Source organism: Monodelphis domestica, chromosome 3 (assembly GCF_027887165.1).
Source record: "Monodelphis domestica isolate mMonDom1 chromosome 3, mMonDom1.pri, whole genome shotgun sequence".
Classification (NCBI taxonomy): Eukaryota; Metazoa; Chordata; class Mammalia; order Didelphimorphia; family Didelphidae; genus Monodelphis; species Monodelphis domestica.
The window spans coordinates 427806406-427832757 of NC_077229.1; the positions used below are offsets into that span (position 1 = coordinate 427806406).

General features: G+C 35.2%; 1 protein-coding gene across 7 annotated transcripts in view; it reads left to right on the forward strand.

The window, feature by feature from the left end:
* DCC (DCC netrin 1 receptor) overlaps window positions 1-26352 on the forward strand; it is a 1370599-nt gene that overhangs the window by 932659 nt on the left and 411588 nt on the right. For all 7 annotated transcript variants that reach the window (XM_007486716.2, XM_056824442.1, XM_056824443.1 and 4 more), the window contains exon 8: window positions 17362-17518. In XM_007486716.2, coding sequence (XP_007486778.2) covers window positions 17362-17518 — 157 coding nt within the window. The remainder of the gene's footprint in view (window positions 1-17361; window positions 17519-26352) is intronic.

A 26352-nucleotide genomic window follows, 5' to 3' on the forward strand; every position in this document is an offset into this window, starting at 1 on the left:
AGTGTCTGAGGCCAGATTTGCACCTAGGACCTCCCATCTCTAGGCTGGCTCTCAATCCATTGAGCCACCTAACTGTATCCCCTGTATTTCCATTTTTGAACCAATTCCAAAGAAAGTGAGGTCTAAGCATTGCCAGCTATCATTCACATCCTTCATTTCCTCTTCCACCATAAACACTCTTTCTTGCTTACCTCTTGTGTAAGAAAAGTTGTCCCTTTCTACCTCTCCCTTCCCCATTCTCATACTTTTGAGAATACTTTAGCATAATAAACATCTTAAAAGTTACATTTTGAGAACATCTAAATATTATTGAAATAATCACATTTATTTCCTGTCTATAAAGACTCTTTCTAACTGCTCTAAAAAGATAAAATTAATAGGAAAGTATCTTATTTTCCCATGTAGAAATAAAAAGTTTAACTCCATCAAGTCCCTTATGATTATTGTCATGCTCCTTCTACTGCTTCTCTTCAGTTATTTGTTTGAATGTTACATCTTTTATTCAGCTCTTTTTTTTTCATCAGGAATATTGGAAGTCCTCTATTTCATTAAACATCCATTTTTTTTCCTCTAAAGACTTATACTTAATTTTTCTGAGTTTGTTGTTGTTAATTGTAATAATAGCCCCTTTACCTTCCAGAATATAATATTCCAAGCCATTAATCCTTTAATGTAGAAGCTTATGAATATTTTTTGTGATCCTTACTGTGATTCCATATTTGAATTCTTTCTTTTGGTGGTTTGCAATATTTTCTTCTTGATTGGAGAGCTCTGGAATTTGGCTATAATACTCCTAGGAGTTTTCACTTTGGGATTTCTTTCAGGAGGTGGCTCATAAATTCATTCAATTTCTATTTTACTTTTTTCCATTTTTATTTTATTTCCATTTTGGATATGTTTTCCTTGATAATTTATTGAAGTATGGCAAGGGTCTTTTTTGGATTGTGAGATTCAGGTAATACATTCTTAAATTATCCCTCCTCAATTTATATTCCAGGGCAGCTGTTGTTGTTATTGTTGTTTTCAATGAGATATTTCATATTTTATTCTATCTTTTATTCTTTTCACCTTGTTTTATTGTTTCTTTGTGACTCAGGGAGTCATTAGCTCAATTCTAATTTTTAAAAGTTATTTTCTTCAGTGAGTTTTCCATTTGGCCTATTCTATTTTTTTAGGATAATATTTTCTTCACTGTTTTTATATGTCTTTTACTAAGCAATTAATTCTTTAAAAAATAATTTTCTTGCATCGTTCTCATTTTCTTCTTAATTTTCCTTCTACTATTCATATATTTTTCATTAACTATTCCAGGAATTCTTGTTGGGTTTGGGTCCAATTATTATTTTTTCTTTTGTCAGTGCTTGTAGTTGTTTTAACATTATTGTCTTCTAAGTTTATGTCTTGGTGTTTCCTATTACTGTAGTATCTTTTTAAGATCATTTCTTTTTTTGTTTTGTTTTTGTTTGCTTATTTTTCTCTGCCTATTTATTGACTTTAAACTTTATGTTAAAGATGTGTGCTTCTCACCTTGGAGGAGGGAAGTACTGTGCCAAGCTTCAGGATTTCTTTTTCTTTTTGTGCTACTCTTTTCAGAGGTACTTCCAGGGGTCTGCACATTTTTTTTTTGGTACTTACAAGGAGGTCTAATCTGATGAGAGGTATGGTCAGTATTCTTGTGACCTGTGCTTTGGTCTTTACCCAGAAGAGGCCCTGTTCTCCTGCAGCCACAAATACTAGTGGCTCTTGGACCTGGACTGTGACCAGGGATTAATCACAAGTGCTCTTCTCCTCCCTGAAACTATTACCCAGAAGTACATATGGGCAAATGTGCCACCAAATAGCACCAGATGTACCAAGTGCCAGCAACAAGGTCCTCTGTAAAGTCATTCCGATCATTTATCTGGCCCCCTTACTGAATCTGAGTCTAGAGCTCTCAAAGATGCTATTGCTGCTAATGTTGTCCTAGCTATCTCCAAAGCTCACAAGTGATATTTCTGATGTATTCTCGGCTTCCTTCTACCCTGCTGCTACAAATGTGTCCTGCTGACCTCCTAAGTTGCTTTAGAATGGAAAAATAATGTCTCTCTATGACCCTTTGTTGTTTCATTTTCTCCAAAATTTTATTTGAGTTGTTAAGAATATTGGTAGAGAAGATCAGTGGTATAGTCTGGGGGAAAGCGACCTCAGCAAGACAGTATACGATAAACCCAAAGATCCCAGCTTTTGGGACAAAAATCCACTATTCGACAATAACTGCTGGGAAAATTGGAAGACAGTGTGGGAGAGACTAGGAATAGATCAACACCTCACACCCTACACCAAGATAAATTCAAAATGGGTGAGTGACTTAAACATAAAGAAGGAAACCATAAGTAAATTGGGTAAACACAGAATAGTATACATGTCAGACCTTTGGGAGGGGAAAGGCTTTAAAACCAAGCAAGACATAGAAAGAATCACAAAATGTAAAATAAATAATTTTGACTACATCAAACTAAAAAGCTTTTGTACAAACAAAACCAATGTAACTAAAATCAGAAGAGAAACAACAAATTGGGAAAAAATCTTCATAGAAACCTCTGACAAAGGTTTAATTACTCATATTTATAAAGAGCTAAATCAATTGTACAAAAAATCAAGCCATTCTCCAATTGATAAATGGGCAAGGGACATGGATAGGCAGTTCTCAGATAAAGAAATCAAAACTATTAACAAGCACATGAAGAAGTGTTCTAAATCTCTTATAATCAGAGAGATGCAAATAAAAACAACTCTGAGGTATCACCTCACATCTAGCAGATTGGCTAACATAACAGCAAAGGAAAGTAATGAATGCTGGAGGGGATGTGGCAAAGTAGGGACATTAATTCATTGCTGGTGGAGTTGTGAACTGATCCAACCATTCTGGAGGGCAATTTGGAACTATGCCCAAAGGGCGATAAAAGTCTGTCTGCCCTTTGATCCAGCCATAGCACTGCTGGGTCTGTACCCCAAAGAGATAATAAGGAAAAAGACATGTACAAGAATATTCATAGCTGCACTCTTTGTGGTGGCCAAAAATTGGAAAATGAGGGGATGCCCATCAATTGGGGAATGGCTGAACAAATTGTGGTATATGTTGGTGATGGAATACTATTGTGCTAAAAAGAATAATAAAGTGGAGGAGTTCCATGGAGACTGGAACAACCTCCAGGAAGTGATGCAGAGCGAGAGGAGCAGAGCCAGGAGAACATTGTACACAGAGACTAATACACTGTGGTATAATCGAACGTAATGGACGTCTCCATTAATGGCGGTGTAATGTCCCTGAACAATTTGCAGGGATCCAGGAGAAAAAAACACTATTCATAAGCAAAGGATAAACTATGGGAGTGGAAACACCGAGGAAAAGCAATTGCCTGAATACAGTGGTTGAGGGGACATGACAGAGGAGAGACTCTAAATGAACACTCTAATGCAAATATTATCAACAAAGCAATGGGTTCAAATCAAGAAAACATGTAATGCCCAGTGGACTTACGCGTCGGCTATGGGGGGTGGGGGGAGGAAAAGAAAATGATCTATGTCTTTAACGAATAATGCTTGGAAATGATCAAATAAAATATATTTAAAAACAAAAAAAGAATATTGGTAGAGTTTCTCTAAGTCCTGACCTAAATTCTTCCATCTTGGCTTCCCTTTGCAAAGTCTTTCAATGGCTCCCCATAAATCCATTCAACTCATATATGTTACTGAATGCATACTCTATGCTTTGATAACAAATATTACAAAATTATATTGCAAATTATAGCCTGCTTCTAGATACAGCTTTATAATTCTACTACACTTATTGTTTATGGACTATAAAATAATATTTTGATTAATTTGTTTTAATAGAGAGAAACACTGCCATTATGAATGCTTTTGCTGTAAGGCTTTTCCAATGTATATAAAAAATCATAAAATATCAATGCAAGATTTACCACTAAACCTTCGACCAAATGTAAGATGTACAATATGGAAGTGGTGGTTTATTGGCTATCATGGTGAATGCTTACTTGAGAATACTAATAGAAATGGCATTTTCTATTAATGTTGAATATAAGTTCCCATTTTTTATATAAGATTTGGTCATTGCATCAAGTCCTAGAAAAATAAGTTAAAAAATAAAATCTTGATGGGAGCAATGTCTCAAAAAACTCCAGACAAAATGTCAACAAAGGGACAAACAAATGGATGAAGATGCCTATTGCCCTGATACATAGTTGTATGAATAATCCATAATGCAGGTTTAACAGTAATAATAAGACCTGACTTCATATAGTACCATTAGGCTTACAGAGTGTTTACAGATATTATTTCATTTCACTATCAGAACAAGCCTGTGAAATAGAAGATATAATTACTTCTGCTTTACAGATAAATAAATCAAGCTTTAGTGCGACTAAGTAAATTGTCCAAGATCTCCCTCATCACTATTTCAGGCAGGGTATAAATTTAGGTCCTCTTGAATCCAATTATAACACTCTATCTATTATACCATCATACCTTTCAATATGAATATCCTGGAATGGCAATGCAAAATGAGCCCAAGATCAAACAGGAAGAAGAGAACAGACTGGATTGCACCTGTTTAAATGTATCATACGTTGAATGACCCACAATTTCTTTATGAAATGATAGATCATTTTTTTAAAAGAGCAGAATTCTTCTGATTATATGACTGCATGATTAAATTCAATGGTCATCTAAAGGGTGGTAGAGAAGTCTATATGCAAAGCTCATGGTTGCAAATCTCCGGCATAAGCAATAAATCCATTGCTCTACCTGTCTACAAGGGGTTTATACTCTAGTACAAGAAAAAGGTGCGAAGCAGCCTATTATATCAAGCCTAAACTTCTTTACTAGATTTTTAGGACCTTCTTCAGCCTACCTCCCAAATTTGGCCCACGTCTTACCAATGCGAACTCCTTTCTTATTGTTCCATAAGCCTTATATTTTTCATTTTTTTGTTTCTTTAAACAGATTTTTATCTTTACTGTCTTCAAATGTACAGTAATTATTTCTACCTCCTTCACTTCATTCATGTATTTTCCAACTTAGATTTGCTTCTTTATGCTCCATCTATCCCTTACATAATTCAAATTACAATTCTTCCATCTTTTTGTCTTCCTACTACCAGAGATTTTTTTTTTTCTATTGGGTCATGTTCACTTGCATTGAATTTCTGTTAGTTTTCTCATTCCATTTATATTGGGGACTCTTGAGGATAAGGACCAGATCTTGTTTACTTCTTTAGTCCCATGAAACATTTATATATTACTTTTTGGTTAACTGAATTTGGTTGAAAGAGAACAGAAATATAAGAAAAGAACCATTCAATAATGAAAGAAGAAAACATTATTGCAAAATATGACAAGAGCAGTTTGCTTTGGTGTTAAATTTTCTGTGGCATTTGCTTTTGAAAAAGAGAAAGTAAAAATAAAAGACAAAGAAATAATTTCTTTAAGGGAAATCGGTTGTATCTCTAGGGGTAAAGATTTACAAGCATATCATTTTTACTCTTGGAAATATTGGAAATGGCTTTCTTATGTGAATTCTTCCAATTATATATAAGTCCATTAAAATAATTATCTATGATTTTTTACTTAGTATTTATAACTATGGGGGAACCCAAGGCATAAGCCCTAAGATACTGAAATAAAATTATATAGGCTTTCTATTCCTTTGCCTTTCTTTATCAGAGGAATAACAACTTCCAATTCAGCTTAACATCCCAGAAAAAACAATTTCATTCCTGAGGCTTCATTTACTAAGAAGGAGTTAGTGAATATTTACAGAAAACATGAATTTGTCCCCACTGACTTAAATACCACTTTTGTACACTTTCCTAAGTTATTGTCATGAGAACATCCTACCATAAAACAGGGTTTTGCAGAAATATTCCACGCCTGACTTTCTCCATACAAATCAGCCTGGTAGAATAAAATAGGATGAATTATAGGGTATTTATGTTAAATGTGGAGAATTTCATATCTTGTGAAATATGTAAGAGTTGTGTATACTTGTGAACCATCTTTGTGGCTTATATGTGAAATATATGTTCAATGTATTGTGTACATTAAAATGACAGCAAAATGAATTTTTATGGGAAGTACCAGGAATAAGTATCTTATTCTAGAATTGTGTCTATATGTAGAAACTAAGTCATATGCCATGATGACCTTAATTCTTCTCTTTGAGATTTGAAGGATATGATTAAGTAGGAAGAAAATGGACTCTGTATCTTTTCTATATATTCCTTCACATGTTCTAATAGTGAGTGATCTTGAGAAAGTCATTCAACCTCTTTAACTTTGTCTTTTCCCCTGACAAAATGGAAAGGAGTCGTACTAGATTATCTTTTCTATCTCTAAAATCTATGATCTTAGGACTTCTACATTCTTTGTAAATCCTTTCTCAATCACTCTAATCTTTATTGATCTCATCATTTTAAAAATTCTTATTGTTCTTGTTTAATTTAATTTAATTAATTTAAACCAGGCAATTTTGTACCTTTTAAGAAAATTATTTGGAAATGGAGGGGGTGGTATATTTTTTTCCCCTTAAAATGAGTGTCATAAATAGTGGCTAGAATTTAACTCATAAGTGATCCATAGCATTGAGGTTCAAGGTTCTATAAAAAGGTGAACTTTAAATATGCATTTCCCTTTTTATAAACATTTGCTACATAAATGAGGAGGCATCTTTTTTTTCTCTCCTTCCCCACTGCATGTCTTCTTTTAAATGACTGTTTTTTCCTATGTTACTGAATTCTCCCTGTAGTTTCTGTTTACTTTTTCTTTTCTCCACCATATTCAAAAGGATTCTCTATTCTCTCCTTCTTGCCTGAGAACTTGTATCTTCAGTGTCAAACCCAATGGCAAAAGTTCATGGACTAGCTCACCAGCCTCTCCCATCTCCTAACACTTGGTCCCCTACAACCTGCAAGAGTTCTCCTCCCCAACCATGTGCCCTACATTCTTCTCCCTACACCAGAAATCTGTGCCCATTTCCTAGCCATGTTCTTTCTGACTCTGGGATCAATAGAACGAGACCAGAAAATGAGGAAAGAGATGCTCCATGCAAGGGATAGAGTTAGGTTCTTGCTAGGGTAATCATGGTAAGGGACTGGCATTCATTACATATCTAATTGTAGAAAAAAATGTTTTAAAAGTTGGTTAGTCTTTTTTTTTTTAACCCTTAACTTCCATCATGGAGTCAATACTGTGTATTGATTCCAAGGCAGAAGAGCGGTAAAGGCTGGGCAATGGGGATCAAGTGACTTGCCCAAGGTCACACAGCTAAGAAGTATCTGAGGCCAAGATTTCCTGACTCCATGCCTGGGTCTCCACCCACTGTGATCCCTAGCTGTCTCATATAGGCTATTCTTTAAAGTATTAGATGACATTCGTATGTATGTATGTATGTATGTATGCCCATATTTATATATACTTGCACACATATGTATACAAATATATAAATTATTGTGTATTTGGAATTTTGTAGCCCAGGACTACATTCCCCACAATTTCTTTAGTATTTCTCAGAATTCCTCTCCTCTATGTCCTCATGCATGTCTTTACGTGGGGTTTTAAGGTTTCTGGAACCAAGCCTTTAGGAGTCTTTTTTCCTTGCTACCATAGCTGAAAAAACGCTCTTTCTCTCTCTCACTTTACTTCCCTTTACTTTGAGTTATTATTATTACTAAATCTTAAAAAAATAACACTTGGAGTATTTGGATATTTAATTTTAATCTTTCACTATATGTATACAATTTGTGTGTTTATATACATATATAGTTTGTATATTTGTGAATAGATATCACAGATATATTTATGTATATTACATTATTACATATTATATATACATACATATATACTATATCATACAATTATACCATGTATTATTATAATAATATTATATAAATCATATGATAAAATTATATATATTTCCCCCTAGGGCAGTGTGACTTGCCTAGTCACAGTGTTCTAAGAAGTGCTTTATGACTACAAATTGCAGAGAAGCTGATCTCTCTACATATATATGTGCTTATGGATTATATATGCTCATGATGTATTTGTACATATACATCATGCAACTTGCAGAGTTGGAAAGAACCTCAGTGGTTGCAGTATAAAGCCCGAGTAGTGCATAGAAAAAGATCTAGACATGCAGTATGAGCTCATAAAGTACTTGATGATGAACTAAATTAAAATATTGTATAGCTAAAATGAATAGTATAGACTTTATTAACATCCACTGCTTTTTAAAATTTAAAGTGAAAGATGAGGGGAACTAGTTTTGCACAGTGAATGGAGAGCCAAACCTAGAGATGGGGGTTCAAATTTGGTCTCAGATACTTCCTAACTCTGTGACCCTGGACAAGTCATTTAATTCCTAGCCCTGCTCTTCTGCTTTGGAAATGATGCTTGATGTTTGTTCTAAGACAGAATATGAGTTTTTAATTTAATAAAAGGTAATTAAATTTCAGAGATTTAAATTAATATTTCAAAAATTTTCCATTTTTGATAACTCATAATACACTGATTTGAAAGCAAAGATTCCTTAATTGTTGAAAGTGATATGAGATTTCAGGGAACTATTAATACTGGAAATTTTCAATGTTTTGAATCAAGCAATTAAAAAAAATATGCCTCTGACAGCCATATTATGTCCCTTAAGCCTCTCTAGTGAATTTTAGTAGCTTTAAACTAAGAGATGAATTTTATTTGAAAGCAAGTCTACTCTAATAATTTGCTTATTGATAATAAACTGCTGTAGTTTGATGTTGAAGAGAAGAGGGAAACATCTTTGCAGGTACTATACTCTTGGAAAATTAAAATGTTCCCATCATTCTCACTAATGATTTCTTTTCATTTTCTCCTCTTATCTTTAAAGGAACAAGGAGACACAGCGAATGAAAATAGCCCAGTTCTTCCATAGTAGTCTGCATATTGTTTTAGTTAGCAGACTAGGGAATGAGAATTTGAATTGGGACAGGGAAATAAGCTCAGTGGCTGATCTAATGTTTAATGCAAATTAAATATTTTTGCATTTTTATGAACATATCATATCATCCTTTGTTCCCTGCTCAGGTAGCACAGGTCATGCACTGTTAATGAGCTTAGAGTAAATTAATGTCCATAAACATTGCATAGTTTAAAAAAACCTTCAGGGAAAAATCTTTCATAATCTTTATTAAAAAAGAACACCAATAACCAGATATTCTCTTTTAATTATTGTTAAGACAATCACTTGTTTCCTAAGATCTTAAATATTATGTTCAAGATTTAAAAGGTGATTTTTTTAAGTCTTTTAAAATAACCTCTGCTCTTTACTTGTATCAAACCAAATATCTACTTCTTTTTCTGAACTTTGCTATAATGGAATAATTTAGATAAGAAAATATATGTTATAAAGGTAACAGATAGAATCTTCTCCATGACAACAGTTAAAGAAATTGTAACCATGACAACTGTAATGGGTCAGTGAGATTAAGCCCAGACCAGAGATTAGGCCTCCAGGGGCAAAGAAATAAGATAGTAATTAATTCCTTATTGAGCACTTTTAAAACAAGTTGTTATTGGGCGGAAACATGGAGGGTTAATAAGATCAGAATTAATCCCCATATACAAAATTTAAAAAGACCATGTATTCTTAAAAACTGGTCCCTTTTTCTTTTATGAAACAACTATTTTTAAAAATGTAAATCTTCTCTGACTGATTCTTTACTGAGATTTAGTAGTGCCACTTGAGTCCAGAGGATCATAACAGGATACTTGGAAGATATCAACAAGTGTAGCTTCCTTATCTATAGGGACAATCACTCTATTAGAGATCTTCAATGAATTCAGAAACCAAATTGTTTTACTAAAGGGTAGTCCAAGTTAGAGATATAATTCAATTCAGTAATCAAACATTTATTTCCTACTATTTGAAAATATCCTGTACTAGGAATTGTGAATTAAAGCCCTGTGATTAAAATTTAAAAAGCCCCTGACCTTGATAAGCTTACCTTCTACTACAAATGGGAATTTTTTTAAGACTTGATTTTTCTCTGTCAATTTTTGGTTTCCTTTTTCAATTGGCCCATTTCTTCTTGCATCTCTTTCATTTCTCTTTGTATCACTTTCATTTCTCTTTCCCATTTTGCCTCTGCCTCTCTTAATTGGATTTTGAAGTCTTTTTTGAGCTCTTTTCAAATCTGTGTGCAATCCATATTTTTCTTTTGGACTTTACTGTGCTTGCTTTTGCTGTCCCTTTCTGTGTCTGTACCTTGCTTTGTCTCCAAAAAAATTCTTTAGAGTTAGGTTTTGTTGTCTGCCCATTTTTTCCTATCTATATAGGGAAGCTTGGGAGATGATGTGATGATCTGAGGGCTGAGGGCTGAGAGCTCTGAGAGGCCCCTCTCCCTGCTGATTCAGTTGACCTTTGAGATGCTGATTACTTAAAGACTTGCCACAGGCTTAGGTATAAACTTTTGATCTCTCTCTGAACTTGCTCAGGTCAGGGGCTCATAAAATTCTAGTCCCAAGCTTAAGTTTTTGGTCTCACTGTGTGCTTTATCCAATTAGGCACACCCTTGATTGCCCTATCTTGGAGCTCCACCCTGAGCTTTAGGCAAAAATATCAGTACTATCAGCTGCTCCAAACTGTGTACTATGTTCTTATCCCAAGCCCAGACTAGGATTCATGGCTTCCCTCTTGGTTCACAGGGATCAGCCCCCTTCAACCCAGATTGCCCTTAGTTAGGACTCCAGACTTCTCCACAGGTTTGAAATTTCAAGGGGTGTGGGTTGTCTTGGGCCATTATTTGCCCAGGCAGGATATTATGATATGGATGTTGTTTTGGACTTAGGTTGCAAATCTGGGACAGCAGATGTGGGGGTAATGGGGTGATGGCTTGCTCTTGACTTGCTCTTCCATCCTTGCTATAGTCTCTTGCTGGCTCTGCTCTCCTCTCACCCCAATGCCCCAGATGTTCTCTTTTGGGATTTTTTTTTTCTTGAAAGTTGTTTCACTCTGTCTCCTTGTTGGTTCTTTCACTCCTGTATTCATTTTGTGTCAATATTTTAATCTTTGTTAGAGAGGATTCTCTTGGTGGCACAAAGTTGCTCTGGATTCTACAAATGGGAATTGTTGATGGAAAACCAAATTATATACCACTGAACCACTTCAAACTATTTTCAAATGTCTTAATGGCCTTTAATAGATTTCCCCAAACCCATATTTATTATAATCTTTGTCAATGCTTTTTTGAACAAGCCTATCAGTTATTTTAATCAGAACTATTTCCTTTAACTTGTTATTCTCTGTAGATAGATACACATTTTAAATAAACTATGTATATAAACATATATAGTGTGTATATGCACACATTGGATTTAATTACTTAGATGCTCTAGAATTAGTATATTTTAATATTTAGATGTTTCAATATTAATAAATATTGAATATTATATATGAAATATATATAATGATGATATAATATGAAACATGTATATATATGAAAATAATAAATAAAAAATGTTAAGGCTGGATTTTACAATATGGAATACAGTGACATTAATGAATGAATTGTGATATCATAGCCGACTTCTAGTCAACGTTATAAATAGCCAGCCAAAAGGAGATGGTAGATTTTAGCACCCAGCTTCAGGGATAGCCTTCCATGTCATTGCCTAATTTGAAACACTGCTCAAAGATGCCCCAGTACAAAACATTCTCCACAACAAGTATGTTGAAATTACCACCTTTAAGGAGTAGTGTGAAGACAGAGGACATCCAGGAATTACTTTTTCAGACATTTAATATATTAATGCACTGATAATTTAGCAAGGATTAATTTTTCATAGATTCCCAATATGGCTATTTCATAAGGACACTTCAAAAAGAGACAGGGATGATGCAGGGTGTAGGTGGGAGAACTGAAATGTGTATATTTGGGAAAGATAAGAGTGGATTTTGTTTGTTGTGGTAGAGGCTTGGAGAGAGAGAGAGGACTTGTAAACCAAGATGCAAGAAACAAGCTGGGGACCTGACATGCCTGTCAATCAAGAAGAAGTTCCAAATGGAATGTTCCCAGGAGTTGGCAGTTGAGCCTGACTGTAGGGGAAGAAGCTGAGAACTGATCCCAGTTAACTTCTGTCCATGGGTGAAGGACCCTTGTAGGGCTGGCTTGGCTTTGGGCTTTCTGATCCAGGGGAAACCTCTTCTTTCTCTGAGATTTGACTGACCAAGAGTTGGAGGAAAGCCAAGCTGGAGGAGAAACTCTTCTTGGTGCCTTTGTGAAAAAGAAGATTTTAAAAAGTTGTCCTCCATCCATTTCTCTAACTGCCTCTCTGTCACAGTTTGTGACAAGACTGATTATTTCCATAACCCTCCTAAATTTTCCTTGTAGTTTAGGGAAACCCTCATCCCTCTTGCCACAGTTTCCCATCCTGTTATCACAATAAACCCCTTACCTGAGAAAGAAAACTAGAGTACTTTATAGTCCACTGGGGGGCAGTGGAGTGAGGGAGAAAAAGGGAGGAGGAGGTTAGGAAATAGATTGATCCATCAGCCATCAGTAGGGACCCATAGGCAAACCCCAGAGCATTCCCCTGTAGCAGTCTCCCCTGTGGCTCCATCTCTCCCTATCTCTGTAGTACCTCTACCTCCATTGTAACTAAGTACCATCAGGTGTGTCCCCATACCAGCAGCAGCTCTCTCTAGTCTGTCAGAGTACCATTGCAACAAGAAATAGTGTCACAGATTAACATTCCTATTTCATTGTTTCATTTTATAATGAATAAAGGACAATTTCCATATTGTATGTGTGTGATTAAATGTGATGTGCTTATTGAATTAATGAAGTATAACAAGGTTGACAGGAACTTAGAACATTTACTTAAAAGTAGATATTAAAATTTGGGGCTTATATGTGAGAAAGGAAGTTACTCTCCTAGTAGTGATTCTGTTTAGTAAATTCATAATTAGTCCTAATAAGGTAGCAACAAGTTACCCTTAATTACATAGCATGCCTGACAAGTTATAGTCCTTGGGTCCTAGTTTCTATCCCTGAAGAGTATTTTGGGAGCTGTGATGACCAAGCACTGGCAGATGAGATTATCTGGATATTGAGCCACCTAAACACATTCTATGCTTGGGAAAGATTCTTAAGAGAGAAACCAAGAGATCCATAATCCAGATGTTTCAAAATAGTATCAATTGGGAAGTGCTTGTGAATGCATTTGAGTATGGTTAAGTGGCTAAACCACAATTAAACCAAGAAATAGCTAGGTGGCTCAGTGGAAAAGATGCTGGACCAGGAAATGAGAAGACCTGAATTTATACCTAATTCTGAACACTTTCTACTTGTGTGATCCTTAGTAAATCTCTTAATCCTTGTCTACCTCGGTTTCTTCATCTGTAAAATAGGGATAATAATAACACCAAGGTCCCAGGGTAGTTATGGGAATAAAATGAGTTAATATATATGAAGTTCTTTGTAAAACCTAGTTATATATCATTATTATTATTCTGATTGAAAGTCTTGTCCTCTTTCCAATATGACACATGGGGATAAGAAGCTGAGTCAGAAGAAGGAAAATTCAGAGTTACTCTAAGATTATAGAAATGAGGAACTGAAAATATGGTGGTACCATCAATAGGAAAACACAGTGTTTTTTTGTGAGGAGGTTGGTGAATCCAATGCTTTATATTTTAGATATGAGTTTGAGATTCTAATGAATAGAAAGCTATAGCAAGTATTTGACATTTAGTTTTAAAGTTCAGCAGACAGATTAGAGCTATGTGTGTATATATAAATATACTTATATGTACATATACATATAAACACACATGTGAATAATCTGAATTTTAAAAGATAATTGAAGCCATGGGAGCTCATAACTTTGCCAAAGGAAAGTTTACAGAGAAAAAAATAATGGGGTGCAGGGAAGAGTTTTGGGGAGATCAAACATATTTAGTAGTCAGGACCTGGCTAATGGTACAGTAAGAAGATTTAGAAGAAATAGATAAAATACAGGGAGAATCAGGAAAAAGCAATGTCATAGAGGCCAAGGGAGGAATATATTTTGGAACACGTCATCAGCTGAAAGATCAAGTAAGTTGGAGATTAAGAAAAAGCCACTGGATTTATCAATTCAATCACTAGCAACCTCCAGAGAACAGGATTGATTCCCACAAAGCAATACTAGCATTTTGGTAGCTATGATTTCTAAACCCTCACAAATTTAAATACCAGACTGACATACTTTTGAGCTCCCAATAACATCTGAGTAGGAAAAAGAGCGCCAAAGGGAAAAGCCACAAACACAAAGACAGGATGTGAGTATAACTGGGGCAAATGGGAAATAGATATGAATGTTTTCATGCCTGTAGTTGTCCCTGCCACAGGAGAACAGGTATGGATGACAAAAAGCTTTTTAAGTAAGTGGTAGGTGCAGGTGGAGATATTAAAAGTATATAGGGAAAACTGTGACAGATAGAGGCTGGGTGAAATTAGGGAAAAGTACTGAGTAAAAAGAAACGCCAACATCACAACTTTGTCCATTTCTGTTCAAATTATATTAAAGTTTGTCCTATAAGGATCTATCTCTACTTCTGTATCCGATGGCAGGTGCTGAGGCAAGAAGGTTTCTGACAGCTTTTTCATAATATTGACAGAATGAACCCAATTATTCCATCCTTAGAACATTTCATTTCTGTTGTTAAATTTTAAACTTTAAGTAAATAGCATTAATCAAGTAGTGGAAACGATCATTTTCATTGCAGATAGCTCAATAGAAAGTCTGTGTGGTATAGTATAGTGGGAAAACTCTGAACTGGGCATTACAAGGTGCTAGTTCTAGACTCAAGTGTATGACTAATTAGATGTGAGACTTTGAACCATTCAAACTCGTAGAGTATTAGTTTTGTATCAAGTGAAGGAGTTGGGATAGATAATCCCTAAGGTTTCTTCTAAGCTTAAATGTATTTGATTCTTAGAAGCTAAGTTATGCCAATCAAATGAATTAAAAGATTCAAAAAAGGTCTCTGAAAATTTATGGGTGATAAAGTTTTGAAGGGAAGATTAGTCAGGCTTAGGGTATTATCATTTTAGAATTGGAAGTGATATCAAAGGTTAATTAAAGCAACCTCTTCATGAAGAATGTTTTGACTCCACGCTATCTGTGACGAATGTTCACCTAACCTTTGCTTGAACATCTCCAATACCAGAGAACTCACTACTTCCCAAGACAACTCATTACATTTCCAGACACCTTTAATCCTTATGAAGTTTTTGCTTAAATCCAACAAGAATACATTATTCAAATAAATCTGTTACCAAAGTAACTACTTATTAATTCTTGTTTTGGTCTATAAAACCAAGCAAAGCAACTTGACAGGCTATTCTCCATTAATATCTTTCAAGTATGTAAAGATGGCAATCATACCCTACACATTTTTTCCTCATCTAATATGAAGCAGTGGGAAGACTACCGGACATCTGGATTTGTGTTAAAACAGAAACTAACTGCTTACTTTCTATGTGTGTCTATGGGAAAGTTAATTCACTTTTCTGATCTTGAATTTTGTGCATTCATAAAGTGAGAGATAGTGTGCTGTCATAGAGAATTGAACTCAGAGTTTGGCAGGCATAGATACAGGTTTTGCCTTTAACACAAATTGTTTGTATGACCTGGGCAAGTCACTTTAATCTTTCAGAACTCAGGGCAATTCAATTTTAGTGAAGTTTTATAAATACCAATGCCTTCATTCAACTAAGAGATATTTTCCCTCTGAGATGTTGAAAATGGGTTTCCTTGTAGACCTTTTCTTTTGAAACCATTTGACTTTGTAATTAGTCATAGCCTTGTTTGTGGAATGGTCATTATTGTCCAGTCTAGGTTTATATAATCTTTGTAAAATTTCTTATCTCGCATAAGATGTAGTTTTTCAGAAATATATATTACATATTGTCAAGCAAATAAAGATTTCATGAATATATGTGTATTTCTCATGCAAAAATGAACTGGAAAAAGAATATGAAATGATGCAAAGTTAAGTGAGTAGAATCAGGAGAATATTGTACGTAGTTAACAGCAATAAAATGCAATGATCATCTGTGGATGACTTAAATTTTTATCAACAATGCAAGAATCCAGGACATCTCCAAGGGACTCATGATGAAAGAGATGGTCCACTGCTATAGATGGAACTGATAGAGTCTGAATGCAGTTTGAAGTATAACATTTTTCAATTTATTTCCTTCATGAGTTTTTTTTTTCTTGTATACGCAATATGTATTTTCTTTCCCAATATGACAAATACATATTGTATGGAAACCTATAGCATAATACCTGCTGTTTCAGGGAGGGGGGTGGAAAGGAAGGGGAGAGAACCTGGATCATAAAATGTCAGATAATAATTGTTAAAGATCATATCTATATGTAATTGGGGAAAACAATAAAAAACATAAACTATGGAAAGTAGGAAACTATGTGACTTTGGGTTAGTCATTTATTTTCTTCCCCCTTCAGTTTATTCTTCTGTACAATGGACTTAATGAGCAATTCACTTCACAGCATTATTATGAAGAACAAATGGGTAAATATTAGTAAAACACTCTATATTTATGAAAGAAGTCATTTAGTAGAGAGAATAAAGTAATAGAAAATAATAGGGGAAGATGAGTTCAGGCATTACTTTAGGCCTTTTCTAAAAGCTGCAAACCTAAGGATACCCTTTAATCTTTGTATATAGAAAACAAAGGTAACAATAGGATTAAAATCAGAGAATTGTTGTAAAGATAAAATGTTATCATTTACATAAAGTCAATATATGGGCAAACTTATTTTAATTATTACTATTGATAATAATAAAGAGCACTAGACTTGATATCCTCTAGTATCATTTCTAGTGAAATGTCAGTGACTGTAATAATTTAATCTTCCTAGAGTAGGAATACTCTAATTACTCATGAGCTAATCAAACCTCTAGTGAGTGGGGCTGCTCTAACAGAAGTTTTTTGGACTTTTATTTGGCCATCTTGATGTAGATATACAGTTTTTAGGATTATTGGTCCTGATGAGGTGCCCAAAATTAAGGGACCTGAGATTATTTTTGCTTCCAGTGGGGGATAGTTTTTGAATTAGACTATAAATACATCTGTGACATTGTTCTATTATTAGTACTTTGTTTTTTCCTCCCTTTCATTTCCATTCATGTTCATGTTCCATTTCCTTGTTCCTGCATTGTCTCACTTATTAGCTCTACCTACTACCATGATTCCTACCCTTAAAAGTGCCTCTGTCCCATCAGCCCCTCTGACGGACTCCTCTCCTTCCCCTTTAGCTATCCCAAGTTCCAGTGTCCTTCCCTCTGCTCCCCGAGATGTGGTCCCTGTCTTGGTTTCCAGTCGCTTTGTTCGTCTCAGCTGGCGTCCACCTGCAGAAACAAGAGGGAATGTTCAGACTTTCAGCGTCTTCTTTTCCAGAGAAGGTGATAACAGGTAGGTCCCATCAATGAACTTAGCTGATCACCCCTCCTTTAATACCTCTCTTTTGATGAATGCAATAGCAGTAAGTATATTTGCATCATCTAGACATGACTGCTTGACCAGAGGAAATAACTGTACTTATGCACTCCATTTCATTCTCTCTTAAATGCTGGGGTATTGTGAGAATCAAATGAATATTTGTATAAATTGGTTTTGAAAATTATATGCTTGAATATGTATATATATATATATATATATATACTTTCAGCTATCCATACACACATGCGATGCCTATTATAAACATATAAACACCTGGTATCAGATTGGGAGCCTATTTTCTTCATAAAAGAAGAGGGGAAATGGGTGCCTGATTTGTATTGTATACTTCTTCCTCTTCTGGGGGATTTCTTATTTATACTGGTTCTAAATTTCTGATTCCAATATAAGAGTAACACAAGAAATAGAAATTTTTTCTGAAGAGTTTGTGAAAAGTAGCCAGTCATCAACTACTGCCCTTAACATTATTAACATCACTGTCAACCTTGGCATTTAAGGAAATGTAAAAATCCTGGTTTAGTGGAGATGGGCGTACAGTGAGGAACCAGGGTTCAGGTCTCTTCCCTGCCATATACTGGTTGTAGGACCCTGGACAAGACATTCATTTCTTGGGTCTTCAGATAATTCTCTAAAACCATAAATTGCTGAGAAGGTCCTAATCTGCATTGGGAAGCTTTCACAAAATAGATGAAATCCTAGTTTCAGACCCTTTGTCTCCATCTAAAAATTCTTAGTAATCTTACCTTTCTATTTTCATGCAAATAGAGAACACCTAAAGGAAAAGATAATACTAACATATTTTATATTTGTCTCTGAAATATCTTTTTATACTTTGGGTTGTGGGTTGTCTAGTGTGGTAGGAATTTGTCAGACTAAATAATGAAGCCACACTTTGAAGATTTAATTTAAAAGGGGACGATAAAACGGTTCAATTGCTTCAACCTCACTTGCGACCTATAGTCTCCATTCTTTGAGTCAAATCTTATATTACTCCTCACTGTTGCTTATTCAATTCAGTTCAGTGAGCAGTTATTGAGCCCTTTAGGTGTACAAAGCCCAGTGATAGATGCTCGGAATATAAAGACAAAGACAACAAATAGCTCCTGCCTTTAAAGAGCTTACATTCTATGGGAGATTTAGGAAAGGTGAGGGCTACCACATAATACGCAAAAGGCTTCATTCCCTACAACCACACGAATCTGCAAATTGAAAATGAGGTTTACCAGAGATAATCCTTCTGTACAAAAGTCCAGTGCCTGCCTGAAAATCAACACTAGCAACTTTAATGGGTACTTTAAGAACTGTAGTTTTTTGTTTTTTTTTTTTTGGCCAAACAGTGCAAGGGCTACGATTTTGTCCTTGGATGGATGGTTTCCTAATCTTTGCTTATTTATTCAGCCACTCCAAATGTAGTCATCCTAATGTGTACTCCTTCAGTAGAGGGGCTTATGAGCTATTCTGTCTTTTTCTTTTATGACAAAGACTATCATTCAAGGGCTATAAAGTTTACAAACCAAAAAGAATGTGACCTGATGTGAGATTTGCCTACTTTTGTCAGAGTACAGAAAAGGAGAGGATTATTTCTTTAAAGAGGTAGGGAGAGAGAGAGAACAGAGATGAAAAGCATCCTGAAGGGACCTGGATATTCACAGGGCTAAGTTAACACTAATTCAGAGTATCATCAGTCACTCCTCAGGAGAGGAAAAGGAATAGATTAGTTGGGATGTCATAGGTATTCTTGTGTCTATTGAAGTGCTAATAGCCCAACTGTGGGGAGAAGTTGAAGCTTCGGTGCTGAGGTCTGGCTATTTGTGAGCATTTTACCTTCCTATGGATTTTTAAAAACCCACAGAGATGTAAAAAGAACAATGATGAGTTGAGTTTCATGGGGGTAGACATTTAGCATAAAAAAGTGGAATATAATAATAATGCAGAGTTCTTACCATAGCACCTGAAAGTGCTTTTGTTTCTGTTTAGGAATACTCCAGTAAGAATGCATCTATATCCAGGTACCCATTTTCCTTTTCTAATGCCAATCTACTGTTAAAATGTTAAAAAAAATAAAATAAAATGAAATAGGAAAGAAAAGAAAAAAGAAATATAAAAGAAGTCCCTAGAATAGTGGAAACATACAGATGCATTAAAGGCTTGCACTTTGACAAAGACAAAGTAGACATTGTAATAGAAGGGAAAGAACACCAGATCAGGATTTCGGGAAATTGAGTTCTACTCATCATTCGAAATTTATCTAGATAATGATGTTAAAGTAACTGCTTATGCTGACCTTCAATTACCCCATTTCTAAAATGGAAAAGTAGAAAAATAGAGGTCTAGAATAATGGAAATGACTTGGGATTTGAGTCAGATGAACTGATTTGGAATCTCAGTTTTTCAACTTACTAGCAGTGACTTTGAGAAAGTCAGTCATCATTCTGGGCTCTCTTTTCCTCATTTAAATAATTGAGAGTGTTAATATCAATGATCCATAAAGTCCTTTCTAGCTCTAAAATTAGGAGATGTTATGAAATACTATTTTCTATTACTGAGTGATGAGTGTATGATGAGGTTTATTTTGATGTCTATAAGGCAAAAAAGAAAATATTAAGAAATATACAGGGAACATGGCAACACTGGTAAAAATATAAATCTATAAGATCTTGTTCCTCTTTATATAGACGTGAAAGTTTGAGTAAATGTAACTAATACTTGCCAGGAATTGTAGAGGTCTCTCTTGGTGCTACCCATTCTAGGTCCTATTTACAAGAGGATATTAGCACTCTATCTAATCACAAGGGAGTAACACACAATAGTGGGCTGGTAAATAATTAACTGAACAGTAAATAACTCCAATAAATAACTAGCTCTTCAGAAAAAAATCACTCCACCCATATATAAATCAATAATATATATTCTTATCACTTTCTTAAGGCTAGACAATCAATAAAATCAAGTCCTGAATTATATTTGTTAATTTCCAAAGTGCATATGGTCAGACTGAAAATTTAACACTATCCTCTTGTGAACTGCTTTCAGCTGGCTCTAACCTATTCCTGGTTATATCCTTAAAATCATAGGCTCTTAAGAGATGAAAAGGAAAATTAGATTTCATAGAGTCCAGCTTACCAAGTAAAAAAGTATTTCTTTTTTTTTCTTGACCTTTTCCTTCTGTTTTAGCATTAACTCTAAGACAGAAGAAGAGCAAAGATCAGGTAATCGGTCTTAAGCAACTTGCTCATAGTTACATAGCTAGTAAGTGTGTTTCTGAGACTTGATTTGAACCCAGATCTTCCCAACACCAGGTGTAACACTCTATCCACTGTGCTATCTAGCTGCCCCTCATCAAGTACTTATCATGTACCAGTCTCTATAAGAATCATCTACTCAATATCTAAAGAAAATAATTCCCAGCTATATTTTAAAATCAAATATTTCCTATAATTCTTGCATCTAATGGATACAAAGTAGTACTTAAATATTTTGATCATTTGGAATTTTCTCTAAAAGGAGCTGATTGGTAGTTGCTAGTAAAAGGAAACTTAAAATATAGAGACACGAGAAAATTTAGATATTATTTAATCCAACTGTCTGATTTATAGTTTATGATACTGAGACCTAAAGAGGTAAAATAATATAGAGTAGGGTTCAGAGGCTATTTAAGCCAACTCTATTGTTTTACAGATGAGGAAACTGAAGACCAGGGATGTAATATCCTTTTTTTAAGGTTACACAGTTAATAAGCACAAGAGGTAGGAACTGAAGCCATGGCCTCTAAATCAAGATTCAAGGCTTTTTCTTCTGTACAATGCTCACAATTAGTTAAGTGGTAGAATTAAGACTAGATCCCAAATGCCTCGATTTATAGTCTAAATCTATTAAGTCTAATGGTCTAAGACTATTTACCTAAGTATACTGGAATTGTATATACCCATAAAGGTAGATCTATTCTCAACCTATTGAATCAATAACTATTTGTCTTAAAAATCAGCTTTTGTTTAATACATGGTAATATGATTAGAATGATTGATACTACTATGCCAAAATTAACCAAAAGTTATGTCAGTAATAAGATTTTCTAAAGCTCTTAAATGAAAGTAACAATGGTTTGAATGCTCAGAATGTAGAGAGAAAATGATTTGGTAGATTATATTATATTTACCCTTTAGGAAAATAAATTGTTATGGTATCTGTTTTCTGATTGGCCTCTTCCTAGCCTCAAAATCTAAGTTTAAATCCATCCTTAATGAAAATTCCAGTGTGCACTAAGCATCTTCCATTTGACTTAACTAAGATTCTCACCTAAACAATAATTTGGTCATTAAGCATCTATTATATGATTACTTTTTAAAAACAATTGTACTTATTACTATTTAACCTTCATTCTCCAGTAGCCTAAAATCTGTGATTATATTTCTACAGCACGCAACAACTTTTTGCTTGAGAAGATAGACTTTGAGAACTGCTCTGATCAATATCATTCATTAGCTTATCACTAGTTTTCTGGTTGTGAACCTCTCTGAACTTAAATAACTTGATGGATGTATATCCTCTCACCAGACTCATTTCTGAATACTTTCCACCTTGGAGAACTTATTCTCAGATAGCCTTTAAGATCACCTTTGCATGGCAAGGAAGCATTGCAATATGATTGTGGTAGAGTAGTTATTGATGTATATATATATATATGTATATATATATGCATATATACATTTATGCCTCATCTCTTTTTCCTAGATTATTGTATAAGATCAGTCTTGATTCAGAGTTTATACTTGAAAAATTAATTCAGACATTATCTATTCTTGGGTAAACTACTGCTGTGTTATTTGGTTCTCATATCAAGAAATTTAGCTAGATTGTAATCCTCTTAAGGGAGTCAACTGTATGTTATTCAGAGTTTCCCCCAAAACTAAGACTTTTAGGATTCGATTAGTTTTCCCTATGTTAGGGGTGAGAGAGGGGATAAAATCTATGGTATGGACATGGGAAGGACAAGAGCAAAGAAAAAGCTGTCTACTTGGCCATTTTGCAGAAGTCTCTGTATCTTTGTCTCCTTGTCTCTGTCCTATACATATAATAAATATATAATGTATGTGTTTTATGTGTATGTAAATATATATATATCTTTGTGTGTGCTTTGAAATTCCAAATACTGCTTGTTGTTATGATATATGTGGCATTTTATAAGAGCAAGGGGAACAATTTTATGTTATGTTCATTTAACATTCCTTTGACCAGTATCATAAATCATAATACTATGGTGGGTCAATATATTGCCACAAGCAACACAAAACTTCAATTTGTTTGTTAATGAAAATGAGTTAAAACAAAGTGTCAAATTTATGGAGGAATTATGATGGCTTTATAAATTCCCTGACTTTTGTTGGGAACCATTATGTTTTTAAGCCTTTACTTGTCATGCTTTAGACTATTTGTAGAGCTCTTTAACCAATATCTTTTAACATCAACAAGAAGAAACCTGTGCATTTAACATTCACTTCAGATAAGCAGCAAACTTGTCAGACAATTTACTAAAGCTCTATGAGTTTCAGAATAGCAATAACACTGTCTGATGGTTAATGATGTCAGTAATACAAGTGTTACCATTTTTTATTAAGCCTGCCAGAGTGCTTTCATTTCCTAGGTCAGAGAGGAAAATGAAATCTATAGCCTGAAAAAGCCAAAAGCCTTTGCTCAATGGAGGTTATTGTTTCATAGATAGCAAGTTGTATTTTGGGAGGAGGGTTAGGGCAGGGGTAGATTGTCTGCTAACTCAAAATAAGAAGCTCTCAGGGCTAGAAGAGACCTTGGAGGTTATCTCGTTGAACCTTCTCAGACAAATAGAGTACCATACACATTTGGAGTAAAATTAAGATGAATGACACATAGCAAGACTAAGATGGGGCAGAATGGCTAATTAATGCAGTTTAAACATGGTGTTAGAGGGTGTAGACAATCTGACAATAATTCAGTCCCAGATAGTGTAGCATTTTGTCTACCACGGTCTGCTCTTCTCCCAGGGAAGCATTCAGGGTGGTGGCCCTAATTTGCAGTGAGGTAAACTCCCCTCCATTAGAAGGTTTAGAACCACTGAAGGCTTCGGTTTCCTGAGGTTTTCAGACAAAGAACCTACCTTGGCAACTGGGACAATGATGCAATTGGCTCAATGAATAAGAACCAATAGCAAAGGGAGATCTTAAAGATGAGCCAAGAAAGTCTGTTCTCATTGGGCCAAAGCGTTTAGAGCACAGAAGTGGTCAGGATGAAGAAAATTCATGACACATCAGCAAGGGAGAGTTTCAACAGCAGATTTTAACTAGAACTGACTGTGATTAAATCTTAGATGTGTGGACATTTTGTAACAGGAACCAGTATTGGGAGACAGGGGCCACAAAGATCCTTCTGACTATTCACCAAGATATCAGAATGATGGGAATTGTTAGCACACAAAAAAACAGTCATACAAGTAAATCATTGTACAAGGTGCCTAGACCTCCAATATTACTCCTTCAAGATGGTGAAACAATCATGAGTTGTTTGGTTGTATAATCAAACTCTTTTATGAACATCCATGCACAAAAACAAAAGGGAAGGCGTCATGAAGAATTAAACTGTTGTCTGTGATAGCCCTTTCTTGTGTAGCTGATGGGAGTGATTGTAAGCCCTGGTTCCACATAGTGCCCTAAAGCCCACACTGCTTAACTCTTGGTATCTTTGATATCCAAATACCCCAATATATAAATATAAATAAACATATATATATTCCCCAAGGAATGCAGACTTTTTCTCATGTAACACAGAGAAAAACACAGATGCTCTCCCCACCCCCCAAAAATATATAACTAAAACAAAGCAAAACAAAACAAAAAATGCTCAGGTGATCATATTCCCTACGATAACTTTGCCACAAATGAAGTCTAACTAGGTTTTTATTCTCCCTTTTATCAGCATACTCACATGTTGTAATATGAGTATTAATTTATTAATTAAAATATACATATTTAAAAATGCTCATTAATTATCTCTCCCTGGGAGATAAGATGAGGTAAGAGAAGGCAAGTAAGTTGTACTGAGAAGACTGAGTTGTCAATCAATGGCCCACAGTGATCAGTTCTATCCCCTGACTATTTAAAGCCTCAGAGGCTCTTTTGATATGATCCAGAATGTTTTCATTCTTGGATACATTTAGGATATAATGTGCAGTTTTTGAATCAGTAAAATAAAGACTGAATATATGAGGAATCTGTGTTAAACACTACTGAGTGAAGAGAAGAGGGAAGGAGTCTATTAGTTCAGGGGTCCCCAAATTACTGCCCATGGGCCACATGTGACCCCCTGAGGCCATTTATCCAGCCCCCACCTCACTTCCGGAAGGGGCACCAGTTTCATTGATGGTAAGTGAGAGGAGCACTGTATGTGGGGGCACCGCAAAGCGTGGCATCGCTCACAAACAGTACTACTTCCGGTAACATAATCCTCTGTGTGGTGGCTTGTTCTGAGAAGGAGGTGCTGCTCAAAGGATTATGTGGCTGCACCATGGAAGACCTCAGCATGGTGAGTGGTGATCTGGGGGAGGGGATTCTGCACTGTGTATACTGCTGCCCGGTATAGTGGTGGCAGTGATGGGCCTGTGCAAGGTGTGACGACGGGTCCATCACAGCCAGCGCTGCAGCCTCCGCTATCCCAGACAGCGCTATACAGATTTGTTCATAGTTTGTTTGTTTTTTTAATAATCTGGCCTTCCAGTGGTCTGAGAGACAGTGAACTGGCCCCCTGTGTAAAATTAACTCATAATTAATCAAAATAATTAACTCATAACCTCAGATCTGATCTCATGATCAGAGTAGACAAGTGGGGTTTGTGTAGCATGTGGAACTCATCATAGGGCAGATCCTTGAAGTTCATTCCATTCTAGATTCTATTCTAGTATAGAAAGTGGATTTTAGGAAGCTCTAAGATGCTCTTGTCTGGGTTAGGTGGCTGGAGAAGCTGCAGGTCCCCATGCCAATGCTAAGAGAATAACATTAACATTTGGGGACCAACCCATGGTGACTAAGTCCCAGAATCATAGATTGAGAACTGAAAAGTTCTTTAGAAGTAATCTAGGCTTGGTTACTCTTTTTACAAATGAAAAAACTAAAGTCCAGGAAAGTTAAGTGGGAACTTTGAAAAATAGGAAATCATGTGGTGGGCCCAATTCTGAGTCCCAAAGCAGTCTTTTCATGGATTGAAGGGGAGAAATAGGATGTGAACAAAGAGAAATAATGAAACAGGAGAGGAACGGAGAAGAGAATAGAGGAGAGAAGAGAGACGAGTGGACAGAAGAGAAATAATTTGAGATAAGCCAGTGGAACCTGAATATGAGCATGAATTTACTAATGGCAATTTCAGTGTGTGTATATGTGTGTTTGTATGTTGATAGCCTGGAGTATGGGGGATAGAGTCCTGACTCAGAGTCAATCAATCTAGGCCAATCATTATATTCCGTTTCTTCATCTATAAAATGGATAATCCAACAACTCACAATTATTTTGATGAAAATCCGTTGCAAATGTTAAGAGTACTATTTAAGTATGTACTATATTTAAATATGCACTACATTGTATTTCTGTGTTTATACATTACACATTTCCATCTTTAAGTATGTACTATGTTGTACTTCCATATTTTTCATTTGATAATTATGCATTTGATGATTATGATTTCCTCTGGAATGAACACAGTGTATTGAATGGAGGCCTGTAATCTGCTCCTGACTTTGTTATTAATTTGGTTTGTGGTATTGGACTAAT